The 17458-nt window shown below is 46.0% G+C and overlaps 1 protein-coding gene across 1 annotated transcript in view; it reads right to left on the reverse strand.

Annotated features, from left to right (window-relative positions):
* The window catches only part of Sorl1 (sortilin related receptor 1), a 163299-nt gene that overhangs the window by 110757 nt on the left and 35084 nt on the right, over window positions 1-17458 (reverse strand). Inside the window, exons 5-6 of the mRNA XM_028755788.1 lie at window positions 16683-16750; window positions 8798-8978 (exon numbers count right to left, since the gene is read on the reverse strand). Coding sequence (XP_028611621.1) covers window positions 8798-8978; window positions 16683-16750 — 249 coding nt within the window. The remainder of the gene's footprint in view (window positions 1-8797; window positions 8979-16682; window positions 16751-17458) is intronic.

Raw genomic sequence — 17458 nt, forward strand, 5'->3', positions numbered from 1 at the left:
AACGTGTGGGAAAGAGTCCGGGTGATGGAGACGTGTGAACTGGATCAGCCAACTACTGCTGTCAGCATGAAGGGTCCTCTAACTCAACATCAGATCTGCTCTGGCCCAGCAGAAATCCTTGCATGTCCAAGTTTATACCACAATAGCTAAGAAAGGGAACCAGTTCAGATGTCCATCAGCAAAGGATCGGATGAAGAAAATTTGATACATTTACATGATAAATTTTATTCAGTCCGACAGAACAATTAAATCGTGACATTCGTAGGAGAATCTACATGACTAGAGATAAGCCTCACTCAGAAAGACAAATACCATCTCTCTCCCCAACATGTGTGTGTATGTGTGTGTATACATACATATGCATGCCACTCTTATCCCACAAATACAAACCCATAGACTACTATACATCAATTTTTTTCAAAGTCTCGAAAGGCATTTTTTCCTGGTTTCTGAGAGAATTATTCCTTACCTGAGGTAATTCAGGTTCACCCTAAGGTATTGTAAAAGTGTTATTGTATTGTTTTATGGCCATCAAGAAAAATGTTAGCAATTAAATCATGACACACTACTGACTGTGCAAGAACACTGTGGGGCTCTGATGCTTTTCTTAACAAACCACGGGGTTTTATTAGTTGGCCTGTTTACTTTTTAACTGTTCTTAGTGAGCCCCATGGAACAGACTTAACAGTACAAATCAGTGTAAGACAGAATGAAGAGTGCCACGACCACCGCCCTTCCCTGTCCCTGTTTCACCTTCTAGACTGTTCACTGGCAGAAGCTCTATGCACCCACACAGTCATACACAAACATCCCAATCCAGTGACACAACACTGTGCCTTCCCCTAACACCAAGTCTCCCTTCACCCCTAAACAACAGGGCCCTGACTACCTCTGGAGTAAAGATCTCCATTTTGTAACTCCTATGTACCGTCACATAGTCAAGCACCGGTTAGTGGGATACCAAGAAAGATACCATGTTGGTTTGGGGGGAAGCTACTTGGATGTACCAAATCAGCTGGTGGACATACCATTTTGGCCATTCTGGTTTTCCTTAGTCTTCCTACCTGGGTAGAGACTCAAAGGCCAGCGAGGACCCGTTAAGAATAGGAATAACTCCACAGGATATTGGAAAGGAAAGATGTAATCATCACCATAGCTACAACTTACTTGACTACCTGAGGCAGCACAAGAAAGAAACAACGCCCATCTTGGCTGTCACTTTGATTTCTAGTGGCGTTCTTGGTGGCCTAAGACAATTCAAACCTGATGTATGCAATCCAATCTTTGCCACACAAAGTGGGTCACAAGAGAGAAACAACTGAGCAACTCCTTCATAAATAGTGCATGTAAACCTCGCCAGAGCACAGTTTAGCCGTTCTTCATTCATCATGTATCTCAGATATCTTTCCATTTCACAGCTGATGCCGGACACTGGTGATTTCCAGAAGCGCTTTCTAATAAAACACACGGGGATACACTGCCTCCTTCACACGTGCATGCCATGTCTAGGGCAAACTCTAAGAAGAGAATTAAGTTTTTAGAAAAAGTTTTTATTATTTCTTTCTTCTGAGACAGAATCTCATGTAGCCCAGGCTGGCCTTGAACATACTGTCCAGTTGAGGATAGATAGCCTTGACCCGCTGGTCCTCCTGCTATACCTCCTAAGTGCTGGGGTTACCGGTGTGAGTCACCATACTCAGCTTGCAAAACATTCTTTCTGCGTTGATATCCTGACAGGCTGTGTCCATTATTAGACCTACCAACAAGTACAACAACTAGGGCTTGTTTAAATGTTTTCATCTGGATGGATGTTACAGAATTTGATACTTTATGGGCGGGTTGATTTTTTTCTCTTTTTCAAGTTTTGTGGTTTCGGTTCTGATAAGCAAACGGTGTGGATTTCTGAGTATATATCTGAGAGATAGTAACGCAAAAAAAGTTATGAGCCATCAAGGGGGAACTGAGAAATAATATATTCTTAACCATAAAGGCCAAGGATGCGGTGGTGAGCTCTTCTTCGAGTCTCATAATGGTCCAGCTAGAACGAGGGGACAGCAGGCCTCCCATGGCGTGGGGTGACCTGGACAGTAGCTAAGAGCTGCAGCTGGCAGTGGTGCAGTCTCCTCTGGATCAATGACAAAGCTTCAGCCAATCATCCCGGACGTTCCTGGCAGGGAACATTAGACATAAAACAGAAACCCAGCGCAGTGGCCCAGGCCTCTCCTCCCACCCAGAGACCGATCCCTGTCAACTTGATGTCACTAAGAAACATCTAAGAGATCGAGAAAGTGCATCTCTGGGTGTGTCCCTGGGGCATTTCCAAAGAGGAATAACAAAGGGAGATGACCTACTCTGAACACATGGAGGCACTGTCCTCAGGCTGGCTAGATAGAAGAAGAAAGAGGGAGAGGAACAAGCCATGAGTGTAGGCTTCTCTGCTCCAGAGCATCCAGAAGTGAAGTGAGCTACCCTGCCCCACCCCACACTCCCCACTATCACACACTGAAAGCTCTGAAGTCCTGAGTCAAAACTAACCTTCCTCTTTCAAATTCTTTCCCTCCAGTCTTTTCGCCCCAGTAACAACACTAATCAGATTGGCACATCCCAGCTACTCAGGAGACTGCAGTAAGAGAATCACTTGTGCCTAGGAGTTAGAGAGCAGCCTAGGTAACATAGCAAGACCTCGTGTAAGGGGGAAAACAAAACATAAGTAAAGCATAGATAAACTACAACTAGCTTTCCCAGTACCAGAGGGAGTGTGAAAGCCGCTAAGGAGGAAAAATCACCAACAGTCCCATCTGGCTGTGATCTCTGTGAGCTAGAAAATGATCAACGTGGAAAGAAATGCCTGTAGGTGCAGTCGTGGAATGAATGTTAGAGCAGTAACCAATGGGTTTCTGCTTAGACTTAAGAGACCTGCATCATACCGGAAGCGCTTGCCTGATACTGTAAACCTGACCAAGAACTCATAGCTGGAGGCTCACAGGCACAGGGGCAATCCTACTACTGTCATGTTGCAAATGGACATAGTATTAAAAGTGCCCTCCAGATAGGTACTTCTATGCCCGGAGACGGTCAACACAGAAACTCACAACTGGTCAAAGTGCAGAGGAGAAGCATCAGAGGAGGGTCAGCCATAAATGGGATGTCTATACCACATTCATCCTCCCCGAGGTTCAGGGATCACTACAGAACAGGGGCGGAAAGATTCTAAGAGCCAAGGAGGACCTGGGCAAAATAATGCCTTCTGGACATGATAGGACCAAAGGACTCATGAACTCCCATAGCTACGACCACCTGCACAAACCAAGCACCATGTCAAGCCAGTAGACATTTCAGCATGGGGGTGAGCTGCCCATGAGCCTCTCTACCTGTGGCAGAGGAGCTGTTGGTGTGGATGACTTCTGGGAGAGAGGGTTGGTTTTCTCATACATAGAGTGTGGTCCCTGGTGGGTCAGCCATGTTCCAGTGGGGCGTCCAGCACCCATGGCAGAACAAATTGGACTCAGAGAGTTATAAATTAAAACAAACAAAGGAGGGGAAGTTATAGGTAATGTGGAGGTGTGGGGGGGATCCAGAAAAAGTTAGAAGGAGGATCAGGAGAATATTATCAAAATACATTGTACATATATATGAAATTATAAAGAAATTAATAAAAATACATAATTTTTTAAGAAGCGAGAAACTAGCCTAAGGAAAATAGGTTAAATTGGAAAAGTAGACAGCAAATGGGGCTGGCATCTGTAAGGAATGCTGAAGACAGACGAGGGCAATGAAGAGTTTACATCAATATAAACCGTTCTCCTTTATAGATTGAAAAAGGACCACAATAAAGTTTATGAAGTTGCTAATAATTAAAAACACTTCCAGAATGACAAGGTAAGGAGCTCTAAAACTCCATCCCTAAAAGCAAGAAAAACATAAACACTCTCAAAAACATCAACATTTTCGGGTTTCTGAGGACTACATAAAGGTTTGGCAAAACTCCAAGCAGTGCTTATTGAAGAACGGCGTCTGGGTCTTGGCGAGCATGGTGAACTTCCCTGCACTTTCCCTCGCCTCACTCCTATTCCCCTCTCTCAAACTCTGAGGTAGCCTTGGAAACCCACAACCTCATAGCCATAATGGCTGAGGGGCTAGTGGACAGAACAGGTTCCCCCTCCCCAAAATCCAGTCGGAAAATTGACAGTATCTTACCTACCTGGTGGCTCATAGGAAAGGTGCAGGCTCTGGGCTTATCTTCCTAACACCTGACCCCCCCAACACACACACACACACACACACACACACATGAGAGTCCAATGTCCAATAGCCAGTCAGGATGCGCCTGGGGGACAGCAGCTGACAGCTGGCACTTTAACGTTGAAATTGCCAGAGGCAGAATCCACAGCTGGCTAACCAAAGTGTAAAAAGAAAAACCCAGAAAGAAAATAGCCCTAAGAGGCACTGTTTGAAAAGCTCTGAAAGATTTCGAAGAATCTTTAAGGCCGGGCACATAAGACCTATGAGTATGCTCCGGGAAGAACAAAACAGAGTCTGTCTCACCTCCAGCTAACCTGGAGGCTCTGCAGAAATAAGGGGGTGAGGGTGACTCCTGTAACTTGCCAGGCAGAGGACAGGAGATTTGTTTACCCCACATCAGAGCCCATTAGGAAGGGCAGAGACTTGCTGCTTCAAAATACCCAGGAAAATCTAACAAATATTGGCTCCCTGCTAAGCTAAACTGCAGACAATTCTGTATGTGTGCAATAAAGAACACATCACAGAACAACAACATAGACCCAGAGGTAGGTATCAAGAGCCACAGTTAACAGTAATTTTCAAAAAAATGTACTGGTGAGCTGCAGCTGTCAACTTGACATAGCCTACAGTCATCTGAAAGCCTTCGTTGAGTGGTTGAGGAATTGCCTCAATTACACAAGCCTAGGTGCCTATCTATAGAGAACTATCTTGATTGTTAATTAATGTAGGAGGGGCCAGCCCACTGTGGGCAGTACCATTCCCTAGGCTCTGTAAGAAAGCTAGCTAAGCGTGAGCCTATGAGAAGTGAGCCAGCAAATAGTGTTCCTCACTTCCAGTTCCAGTCCTGACTTCCCTCAGTGATGGACGGGCTGTATCTTGGAAGTGTAAGCCAAATAAACTTTTCTGTCTCCTAAGATGCTTTTGGTCAGAGGGTTTTGTCACAGTAACAGAAATCAGTCTAGAACAGAGGATGAGCTGAACATGGTGGTACACACCTGCAATTCACCACTAAACAGGCCAAGGCAGGAGGGTTAAACCTAGGCTGGCCTACATAGTGAGATGTGGCTCATTAGGACCATGCTTAGCTAACATACCTGAAGCCCTGGCTTCAATCTTTGTCTCCCCGCCCCGCTCCTTCTCACAGCACCCTTAACACGCAAAGAAAATCAAAGACAAGAAAGAAGAGGTCTCAGTGTAAACTATCCATGGGAGAGTACAGGTATTAGAATCAGCAAGCCAAAATCAGGTACCACAAATATGGTTAAAGAGCCAAAGAATATTAAATATCAAATAATGGGCCCAGTAGGCATGACAAGATATGCCTATCACCCAGCACTTGGAGAGTGACGTAGGAGGGTTACAAGTTCACAGTGAACTTGGGCTACATATAGAGATCTTGTCTCAGAAAAAGATTTTTTAAAAAGGCAAGTCATAACTCAGCAAAATGACTTTTGACTGGCCTATAGGAAGCCCTGGGTTCCATCTTTACCATATGGGCCTCCATTCACACATCCTATAGGAGTTACCTTCCTGTTGCTGTGATAAAATACTACATCCAAGGTAGGCCTCCAACCTATGGATAGGATGGGGGTCCTTATACCTTCTCCCCCATTTAGCCCTCTATGGATATGTCCCAGAAGTGTGCTTCGCTGTCTCCTACACTTCTCAATGTGATCGACATGGCAGGATTATGCACACCCTTCCAAAATTTAAAAAATGAACTTGTCTGGGGTTTTTTGTTATTTTGGGATTTTTTTTAATTGTGCAGTTCCAGGGCAGCATATGTTCGACTCTGCGTCATACCTGCCACTGTGTCTAACATCAGTGATCATCAAAACAGACATGACCCCAGAAGAAATAGAAATTCTACAGGTCCTCCTTTGTGCCTCTTGTTAGACGGCAGTGGAACAGACAGCTCCCGCTATTGTATCTTAAACAGTTGTACGTGAGATCTAGGAAACAGGCTGAGAGAAGGAATAACAGCCACCCACTCTGGCCCCACTGGCAAAGGCAAGAACAAGCCAGGGCATCACCAATGTGTGTGAGAACTGAAAAATTAAAGGCACACATTAATTCCAAGCCAACAACTTCAAAGAGAAAAGGCCCATAGCCACTGGGGAGCCAGAGATAAGATTGCAAGCTGAAAAAGAACTCAGGGTTATCTAATTTGGGTCACAAAGCATCAGGGCTGAGGCCTGGTTTCCACTTCTGCCTGTTTTCCATTGCCCTACTCATTTCCAAGGTAACTGGTGCAAGGTATGGTTTCTGAGCTACTCTGAAAGCGTGTGTGTGTGTGTGTGTGTGTGTGTGTGTGTGTGTGTACTGGCTGGTTTTGTGTCAACTTGACACAAGCTGGAGTTATCACAGAGAAGGGATTTTTCAGTTGAGAAAATGCCTCCATGAGATTCAGCTGTAAGGTATTTTCTCAATTTGTGATCAAGGGGGAGGGCCCCCCTGGGGGTGGTGCCATCCCTGGGCTGGTGGTCCTGGGTTCTATAATAAAGCAAGCTGAGCAAGCCAGGGGAAGCAAGCCAGTAAGTAACATCCCTCCATGGCCTCTGCATCAGCTCCTGCATCCTGCCCTGCTTGAGTTCCAGTCCTGACTTCCTTTGGTGAGGAACAGCAACGTGGAAATGTGAGCTGAATAAACCCTTTCCTCCCCAACTTGCTTCTTGGTCATGATGTTTGTGCAGGAATAGAAACCTTGACTAAGACAGTGTGTGTGTGTGTGTGTGTGTGTGTGTGTGTGCGCGCGTATGTGTACAAAAAAAGCCAGACAAGGCAAGAAAGAGATGACCTAGGAGTCAATATAAGCAGAAAAAATGGCCACAATTCAGTGGTCTTAAAAATTATTTGTGGGGGCTGGAATGTCAGCCCTGAGATTCAGAGTCTATATGGCTCTTGCAGAGAACAGAGGTTCGATACCCAGCCACATTAGGCAGCAGCTCACCACTACCCAGAACTCTAGTTCCAGGGGAGCTAACAGCTCTGGCCTCCACAGGCACCTGAACTCAGGTGCATACCCACACACAGACATATAAATAAGACTTTTAAATGACTTTTAAAGATAAAAACCTTTTGCGGGCCAGTGAGGTAACTCAGGAGTAGAGGTGCTTTTGGCCAAACCTGGTACCTGGAGTTCAATCCCCAGAATGAAATGGTGGAAGGAGAAAACCAACTCCCACAAGGTGCCCTTTGACCTCCACATTCATGCCCCCACCCCCGGAACACATACCCACACAGTGACACACGCACACTAAATAAGGAGACAAATGTAATGCAACTTTTAGTAAGAAAACACGTTTTTGCAAGGTACATACTAGGGGGCTGTCTATAGCTTTCGGCCACCTGTACTCTTCCTCCAGCCCTCTTCCCTGCCTTCCCTGTTTGCCAGTACCCTAGGATTCTATCAAGGAGGTCGACCTGCTTCTGCCTGCCCGCTACCAACTGCAGGAATGAATGAATGAATGAATGAATGAATGAATGAATGAATGAATGAGACTCTGGAGATAAACACACTCTCTCTGGCTTCAGGCCCTCAGTTAACAGTGACAGAAAGCACTGACAACCTCCCAGGGACCAGAGGCCTTCCACGGTCAGTAACCCAAAGCCACAGTTCCCAGGAGCAAGGATCCAAGGTGCCCTTGCCAGAGCAGGCTCGGTCCGTTTGAACGGGGTCACAGAGTCCTGCTAAGTAGCCTGCTCTGGTTTGGAGCCTCCAGTTTCAGCATCTGTCTCTGGCACATCAAACCTCCTCAAGGCTGAGCATTAAGCGACTTAACTGACAGCTGGAAGCTTAATGACTCCTTCTCTTTGAGTATTAGCTTCCACTCGGGAACGACGACACATCCCATGAGCCATGTAAATGAAAGTGTCCAAAAAAAAAAAATCTCAGAGAGATGAGTCTAAATTGAAAGGAAACCAGGTAGCGGGATTTAAAGAACATTAGTTTCCAAGCACCATGGTTCCTGTCCATATTCTTTCTCCTGAGAGTACAAAGACGTTTGTTTTTGCAAAACATATGCTGAGCAAGCGTCGGGTCCTGAGTTCAATCCCCTGGACCCATTGTGGGGTGGGGAACCAGACATGGTAGATCTGGGGAAGCTGGGAAGGAAGGTTCCCTGGAGCTGACTGGCCAGCAAGCCTCTAACTGAACTGCAATGGGGCGGCGGAGAGGGACAAAACAAAACAAAAAAACCGCCTGAGGTCAACCTTTGTCCTCCACAAGACACAAATTCCTACACACATGTTCACATACACTCTCAACCACATACAACAAGAACGAAATCCGTCTTTGTCCGGGGTGCTCGGCTACAGGGAGACACCCAGATATCTAGATTTTCTGATACTTTTGATTGCCTGCTTTAAATGTCTCCACTCTGATCTTGCACCTTCCACGCACACGCCCTTCAGTCACGTTCACTGACCCCCCAGGATCCTTCAGCCAAGCTACCTCAGGTATATCATCCAGCTGATATCATGCCCAGGTAAATGCCAGACCCAGCAGAGGAGCAGCCGGGGTAGGGCGGCGTACTGATGAGCAGCCTCAACTTACCACCACCTTTGTAGCAAACATGTACTTGTCCCGAAGCTGAAAGTCTCTCACTTCCTCCAGGATCACTTCCTGGTTTTCCCGGGACTGGAAGAAGTCTGTGCTGCGGAACACTGTGGAGAACCCGAAGGGCTCATGCCGCTCAATGTAGATGGTGTTTGGCTGGTCATAGGGGTCGATTCCCCTGGAAGGAAGAAACAACTGTTACCATTTCCATTTACACAAGAAGCAACTGTTGCCAGTTTCTATTTGCTGCGTGGACAACCTTACACGTCCGTGCCAGTTACAAATGGCACTCTGCCACAAGCACCTGCCTTTGGTTGTCCCTCAGCTAGAGATAGAAGTTAGGGATCTGCCACTTATATTAAAGTATTTTACTCTGCTGTGGCTGTTTCCAAAACATCCTGGGATTAGGGCACAGCTATCTCCGGACTTACTGCAAAAGAACGAGAAAAGCAAAACTCAGGGAGGCTCTGAATAAATAAGCACTGGGCACCTGGAGGCAAGAGACAAGTTCCTGATGCCAAGCTCAGAACCTTGGGGGTGAGAGACATTTTTGCCAAGTACCACAGACTCAGAGACAGCAGCAGATAGGGCACATGAGAACCCTCAGAACCCGGTGGCCTGTCCCTCAGGTGTTTCCCTGACTGTTCATTGCAGACATTACTAACCCATGCCATCTGGAGTCATCCTACCAGTACATCTCATCTCCCTCGAGGCACCTGCTTAGCCATCATGTGAGCCATCCTACAGAGAGGGTAGACCCCCTTGTCCTCCCCATGCTTCTGTGAACGCCTCTGTGTAGAGGCACTCTTTGTACAAACTCCAGTCCTCCCACCTAAGTCCTCCTCTGAGATCAAGTTCAAATCACCATCCTCCAAGAATCCTCCCCAGTGTTCCTCTTTCTCCTCCCAACGTTTGCCGCACACTCGCTCGGAACATTCATCCTCAAGGATTTCAGAGGGGCGTCTTTAACTCAGCTTGAGGTATCAAAGTACTGAGGCTGGGTGAATCGTGGAGTCAGTCTCATGGCACTATAGCGGGGCCTCTTATCCACTGTGTCACATGGTTTTGTGCAAGCTTTGTGAGCATGTCACGTGGCCCAGGGAGACTGAGATAACAGGACCCCAGACTGAGGAGATATCCACTGTATCAGATGCCTGGACCACCACTACACACACTAACCCCAACTGTAACTTAGGAGTAAGGCCAAAGTCCGGTGGAGATGCTCTAAGCTACTGCCCTCAATAAAGCACCAACCAGAAACTGGGAAGACCAGTGATATGTGCCCAGACTTCCTACCAAGGCTAGTGACCCAGCAGATGAAAAATTAACTGGGACGTCAAGAAAACTCCACAGCAACCATGCGGAGATGACTTGGGCATTGAGCCAAGGGTGTCATTTCGGCAGCTGCCTGTCCACAGTCCCACAATGCCCTACGGCGCTTAGCATAATGGAGGTGAGGAACGTTTCCAATTCCTCCTCAGATGGACTGTCGAGGCCATGTTCGACAAAGAATTCTTTTAAAAGGAAGAACTAGAACCGGGGACACGGTACAGCCATTAAAGCAGGAGGCTGTTGTACAAACGTGAAGAGCTGAGAAGGCAGGTGTGTGGCAACCTACGATCCCAGCAGCGGGGAGATGGGAACGGGGTCTAGCCGGTGAGTTCCAAATTCAATGAAAGACCCTATCTCAAAGACACAGGATAGGGACTGATACTCATAAGATAGAGGAAGATACATAACCTCAAACTCTGGCCTAAACACACACACACACACACACACGTGAACACACACACAAGAAAATAACAAGAAATAGAAAGGGGAGAATCTCATTTCACACTATCCGAAGACGAGATGTCAGCCCTACAATCTGGACTCTGAGCAGAGTGATAGAGAAACCAGCAGCCTGGTCCCCAGCGTGGGAGAAATCCATTCTTCCCGATCAGATGCTCGCTCGTGTGGGGGCGGCTGGTGACATGTTCTCTTCTCTACAATTAGAAGTACTGATTAAAGTACTTCCTCTAGCCTGGAGGATATGCAAATGACAAGGAGACTGCTGGGTATTTTTAAAAGGCGGAGAGGAAGAAACCCTTCTTGACATATTTTGAGACGAACTCATTTCTATTATCCCTTGTTCTAGCCAAAAGAGGAAGCCAAGGTCTAGAGACAGAAGGCCTCATACCTCTAATACCAACCCTCTCCTCTCATCCGTATTTGGGCCTCCTAATTCTGGGGTTGGTTCCACCCACAAACTCCTATACTCTGGCACCCCCTTGCCTTCCAACTTCTCTCTGGATCTTAGAGACTTTTCGTTCTGTCTTCCATGAAGAAATTCCATCCATTGACTATTTCTAAGCAAAGTCACCCACGAGGACCCACCTGCCTCACCCACAGTCCCACAGGGAAGTTGCAGACACCCTTGAATGGGCTCCCCTGTTACAGGTTTTTCCCTACCCTGTCTGCACATGTGTTACTAGTTTTCTCTGCCCTGGGCCCTTCCTCCTTGCCTGTTGTTCCCAGGTTGACAAGCATGGTGGATCAAACCTGTGCTAATTCTCTGAAAGATTGGCTTCCATTGTTTCTTACATTGGGGAAAATGTATGAAGAAATCCCTCCAGCCACCTTCAGTCCCAATACTAGACATCCAAAGATCCGAAATCAAATGGGCCAATCCCTTTAACACACCTGTGTCCCTGGAGAAGCTCCAGAACAAAGGCCTAAGCTAAATACTTCTGCATTTAGTCATTCTGCTGGCTCGCCCTCTCAATGTGCTGGTCATTAAGATGATAAAAAGATAAACTTGGGGGCTAGAGAGATAGCTCAATGGTTAGGAATGCTGGCTGCTTTCACAGAGGACCAGGGTCCAGTTCCCAGCATGCATGTGGTGGCTCACAACCATCTAAGTCCAGGGATCCGATGCTCTCTTGTGACTCTGAATGCACCAGGCACACTTGGGATGCATACATATATATGCAGATAAAACACTCATACATATAAACCTAAAATTGTTTTCTATCAATTTCTCCTCAGAAGGCAAGAGAAAGTTATGGCCCTCCTGGATAGAGGTGGTTCTTTCATGACAGTATGGTTAGTATTTTCCTAAAATACCCATAGCTTCTGCCCAAGGAAAATAACCAAAGGATCAAGAGGAAAGCTGCCTGCTATGAAACCAAAGTCCTTGTGACTTGGAAGATGCTTAGTTATCCTCTTTCTTCACCTTCCTTAGTTACTAAGGAAATAATATCAACTGGAAAACATACAGTTCAAATAAGCAGCCAAAATAAACACGGGCAGAATCTACATCCTCTTGGCCCACTATAGTTAGTGTAGACTAAAACTAAATGCAAATCTCAGAAGACAAATAATAACTGACAAACAGAAACACTCATACAACCTGTCTCATATGATACCTAAAGGGCCTAATCTCAATATATAAAGAGTTCTGAGAAACCAACAAGAAGACTAGCAATCAGAAAAGGGGCAAGAGGTGTTAGCAGAAATGCCCCAAAAGAACATTTTAATTTGTTCTTTTTTATTTTATTGATCGACTGATTGATCAATTGATTGATTAAGATGGGATTTCTCTGTTTAGCTATCTTAGCTGTCATGGAACTTGCTAAGAAGAACATTTTTTTTTTAATTCATACTTAATTAGGAGTTCATGACCCTTGGCAAATACATAAAGAGTTCAAAGCCATCCGGTATTACATGAAACCTATCTTATGAGAGGGGGGGTTAGTGTTCTTAAGCAAAGACATTCAAACTCATTCAAAATGAGAAAAAATGCAAATTAAAGCGGAATGAGACACTGTGCCCTTAGCTGTAGATAAAGACACTATTCTATTCTACTGAGATGAAAGCCAATTTGACAATGTCCATGGAAAATTTGGCAGGTATCTACCCAAGTCACAATTTCCCTGGGGATGCAGCAGTGCGCAAGACTAACGAAATCTCATCCGTGTGATGCTTTCACCCTGTTGAAGGCCAACAGTTAATACGCCAGACAACCGTATACTAGAAGGTAGTAAAGGATTACACACAAAACGAAGAGTGTGTAGCTGAACTAACAGAGCAATACTTGTCATTCTAAGTAGAATCTTTAGACAGCTCCCTACAGAAAAAATAGCTATCACTTAAAAGAGAATAGACAGAGGTGTTGGGAGAGCGTGGAGAAAGGGCAGACAGACTCTGCGTGTGTCACACAGCGTGCGTGAACCAAGCCCGGGGAGGATTCTGAAGAAAGAAAAGAAGTACTACCATATGACTGTGCAGTCTGAATATAAACCCCAACGGAAATGAACTCACTGCCTCTGAGGTCTGCACTCCCACATTTACTGCAACACGATTCACTAGAGCTGAGATACCTAAGTGTTCATTGACAGAGAAATGTGTGAAGAGACTGTGGCATATAGACACACTGGAATATTAGTCAGTCTTTATGAAGCTACTGCGTGATAATACGGAGAGACCTAGGAGATATTATGTTGAGTCAAACAGGCCAGACACACACACACACAAAAAAAAAGCATAATATGTTCTCACTTCTATTTAAAACTGTAAAAAACTCACATGGGGTTGGCGATGGGAGAGGAAAGTAGGAAGAAGTAAAAGTAGAAGGGACGGAGGAAAGAGAAGTCTAGAGAGCCAATATCCAGAGGACTGGGCTTCAGAATCGTAGCTGGTGTTCGGGATTTTTCCTAAATGAATAGATCGTAGCTACTCTTGCCACTCGCACAAGGATGGCTGTATGTGACTAGACACATAATCTGCTTTGCTGTGGGCATCACTGTGCTAACTACATCTCTCCCATAGCTACATAGAACATACTCTAATAAAATGTAAGTAAATAAGTAAGCTCTGATGGGCAAGTCTCAGGGACGGATAAACTCAAAGGGAGGGCAGGAAGGACAAGCTGGGAAAGAACATTCTAGCCAGAGCACAGAACAAGAGCAAAGGCCCTGTACTCTGTGGTCCCTACACACTCCATCTAAATAATGTGACGATGCTCTGTGGTCCCTACACACTCCATCTAAAGGATACGATGATGCTCTGTGGTCCATACACACTTCATCTAAAGGATGTGATGATGCCTTGTGGTCCCTACACACTCCATCTAAAGGATACGATGATGCTCTGTGGTCCATACACACTCCATCTAAAGGATGTGATGCCCTGTGGTCCATGCACACTTCATCTAAAGGATGTGATGATGCCCTGTGGTCCATACACACGTCATCTAAGGGATACGACGATGCATGCACAGATTCACAGGAGGGATGGGGAGACGGTGCAGCAGATAAGGCGCTTGCTATACAAAGTTGAGGCCCTGAGTGCAGTGCCCTTGTAAAACATGGGCGTGGAGGCTCCTGTCTGTAACATTAGTGCTAAGGGGGGGGGGGGTGCGGGGGAGACTCTGGCCAGCCAGTCTAGTCAAATTAATGAGCTCCAGGTTCACTGAGAGACCCTGTCTGAAAAATACAGGGGAAGCTAGTTGAAGAAGACAGCCAGCATCAACCTCACATGTATACACACCGGCACACATATGTGCACACAGACATGTGAACATTACCTGCCACACATACACAAAGGTTCAACAACAACAACAAAAGAACAGATATGATCCATCCTGATTCAAAAAGATTGTTCTGCCTGTGTCCTGAGGATGAACTGGCGGAGGCCAAGAGTGACCCCAGACAGACAGCTGAGGCTCAGGAGCAGACAGTTCTGGGTATGCAAAGAAGGTCATTTAGGGGCTGGGGAGGTAGCTCAGAGGATAAAGCACTTGCCTTGCAAGCTTAAGGACAGGCACTCAGATCCCTCAAACTAAAGTAAAACGCAGGCAGGTATGGAGGTCCTCCTGTAATCCCAGCACTTTGGAGGCAGAGAAGGTCCCCTGGGGCAAGATTGCTTTGCTGGCTAGACTAGCCAGAAACTGAACTCTGGATTCCCAGAGACCCTCTCTCAGTTGATAGAGTGGAAAGTAACGTCGGAAGACACGGGTGACAACTTCAAGCCTTTTTCATGTACATACACAGAGACAAACAAGCCTACCCATACAAACACATACCACACACACACATACACAGGTCATTGAGTCCACAAGATACCCAGATGGAGAAAGTGTGGCGCTTAAAACAAATGTAGAATCAATGATCGTAATATCTCTCTCCTCTCTCTCTCCCTCTCTCTCTCTGTTTTCCCTCTCTTTCTTTCTTGAGACAAGGTCTAACTCTGTAGCCCTGGCAGACAAAATAGCCTCAAACACAAAAAGATCTGTCTTCCTTTGCCGTCTGAGTGTTGGGACCACTCAGACCACTCAAGGTGTGCGCCACTGCCCCCATCCACCATGTCTTTAAACTGATTCTAAACACTCTGTACAAAGCAACAAGGACCCCTGAAAAATAAGCAGATCAAAAGTCAATTCCAGAGACATCTGTTTGTGCTATCTCTCTGTTATTCATGGGAACAGAATGACCAAATAAGACAGATCCACTCGCCCTATAACCCAGTCCTAAGAATCTGTTCCCATTCACTGTACATGTGCAAATACCTGTGGTCAAGATCTTACATTCCACTGTGGTCACAGTACAAGGTGACAAGCGGCAGTACTTAGACACAGGAATCCTGGGCAGACAGCCTGTCTGCCTCACTCTCTTCAAAACCTTCAGTGGTTACCTAGTGTGCTCAGAGTTCAGCATAAATTCCTTCCTCAAACATTCCAGGTTCTTTAATTTTGCTGTGTGTGTGTGTGTGTGTGTGTGTGTGTGTGTGTGTACACGCGCTCACGAGCAGTCCACAGTGCAGGCCCTGTATGGCGATCAGAGAACAACTTATAAGAGTCTTCTTCTACCTGTGGCTTCTGGGGAGTGACCTTAGTCAAAAGGCTTGGTGACAAGCATCTTTACCTACTGAGTCATATGGCTGTCCCTCAATACTGAAGATTCTTAGACAACTTCTCTTCACAAACATGAAACAACACATTGTCCAAACATAAAATTCAGTATTTCCCATCCAAGTACCACAATAATACAGGGCTGCTTCTGGCCAGCTAGCTCCCGTCGTGAAGTCCTGTTCCCTACAAGAGTCTACAGCATGCTATTTCCTGCTTCTCACTTGTCACGCACAGCCTGGATGAAGGGCAGCCCGAGCTGCCTGGTACTTTCATGCTTCCACCAAAATGTGTGCCATGTACAGCAGATGTCTTTTCTGACTTCATAAACTACATTCTCCTCCAAGACTGTACCCAAAGATTTTGTTTAGCTGGAATTTCAACAAAAAAAAAAAACCCAACAACAACAAACAAAATCCCACTTGTGATATGACACCCTGAATGTGGAAGTGTTTAGGGGTTTGAAATGCAAGAACCTCAATGTTACCCCAGGTTTTCTAACTTGCAAAGCATCCTCTTCTTCACCCCCACCTGGTGAGTTTGCTCTATGTTCTACCTCTCAGGTCAGAACAGCATTTTGCTGGGTCCAAGTGCCCCACACTGCACATGAGAGCAAAGAGCCCATCCACTGTGCACTGTCACAATTTAAATCTGCTTATTCTGAACACTGTTCCCAGCTGGAAGCTGTCAAACCTATAGGAGGAAGGGCCTGGCTGGCAGAAGAAGGTGACTAGGTCAGTACTTTGAAGGTCATACTCTGTCCCTAATTCCTTCCTCATCCTGTCTCCTGATCCTTCCTCTCCTGCGGCCATGAGCTGACGAGCCATCTTTCTTCAGCATCACAAACCAGCACTCTCTGATACCAGGAGCTAAAATAATCCTCCTGTTCCTGTCAGATATTTTGGCCCCAGTCATGCCAATGAACTAATCAAAGCTGAAGGAGCTAGGAGGCAGGAAGGTTTCCTTGTTTGATTTTTGCTACGTGGCACAACTTACCAAGAGAAGGACTTCACGTGTTCCTGAATCATGACCCAGGTCTGGCCAAAATCATCTGATTTCCATAGCTGTAGAGATCAAAATGACAAGAAGCAGTCACGACATGAGAAGAGATGCCTGTCCCACTGTATGATATCAGGCCCTGGCACCAACAGCAACATGGGGCACGGTGAGGACAGGCAATCAGACACAGCACAGCCAACAGGAAGAAGGAAGGACGGATCTGTTTTCTAGAGCAGCTGGGAGGAAAAATGAGGACGATTTGCCAGCCACTTGTGGGCTGTGTCACCACTTGAGTGAGGAAGTGTCAGAACAGGGGACTAGCTTAGCATATGCAAGTCTGGGGGGTTCCTTCCCTAGCGCTGGAAAAAAAAACTAAGCAAAAATGGGGAAACAAGGCAGGTACCCACTGAGGGACAGACAGAGTGATATGTAGGACATCCACACAACAGCGTATGCTCCTCCTTGCAAAAGGAAGGCCATCCTGGCACACACTGGAGTCCAGGACATTGAAAATACTGTGCTAAGTGAAGTAAGCCAGACGCAAAAAGACAAATTGTGTGGCTTCACTTCAATGAGGGTTCCAGGGGACCCAAGATCAGAGACTGAAAATACAATGATGGCCAGCAGGGGCTGGGGAAGGGAGACACAGGGAGTATGGATTTAACACAAACAGGGTTTCAGATCTACAAGACAGAGTTCTGGAGCTGGGTAGTGGTGATATTGTACCATATAAATGTAAGCCACATCCATCAACTGAACACACATAAAAAGTT

The sequence above is a fragment of the Grammomys surdaster genome, unplaced genomic scaffold, assembly GCF_004785775.1.
Source record: "Grammomys surdaster isolate TR1022 unplaced genomic scaffold, NIH_TR_1.0 126086, whole genome shotgun sequence".
Lineage (NCBI taxonomy): Eukaryota > Metazoa > Chordata > Mammalia > Rodentia > Muridae > Grammomys > Grammomys surdaster.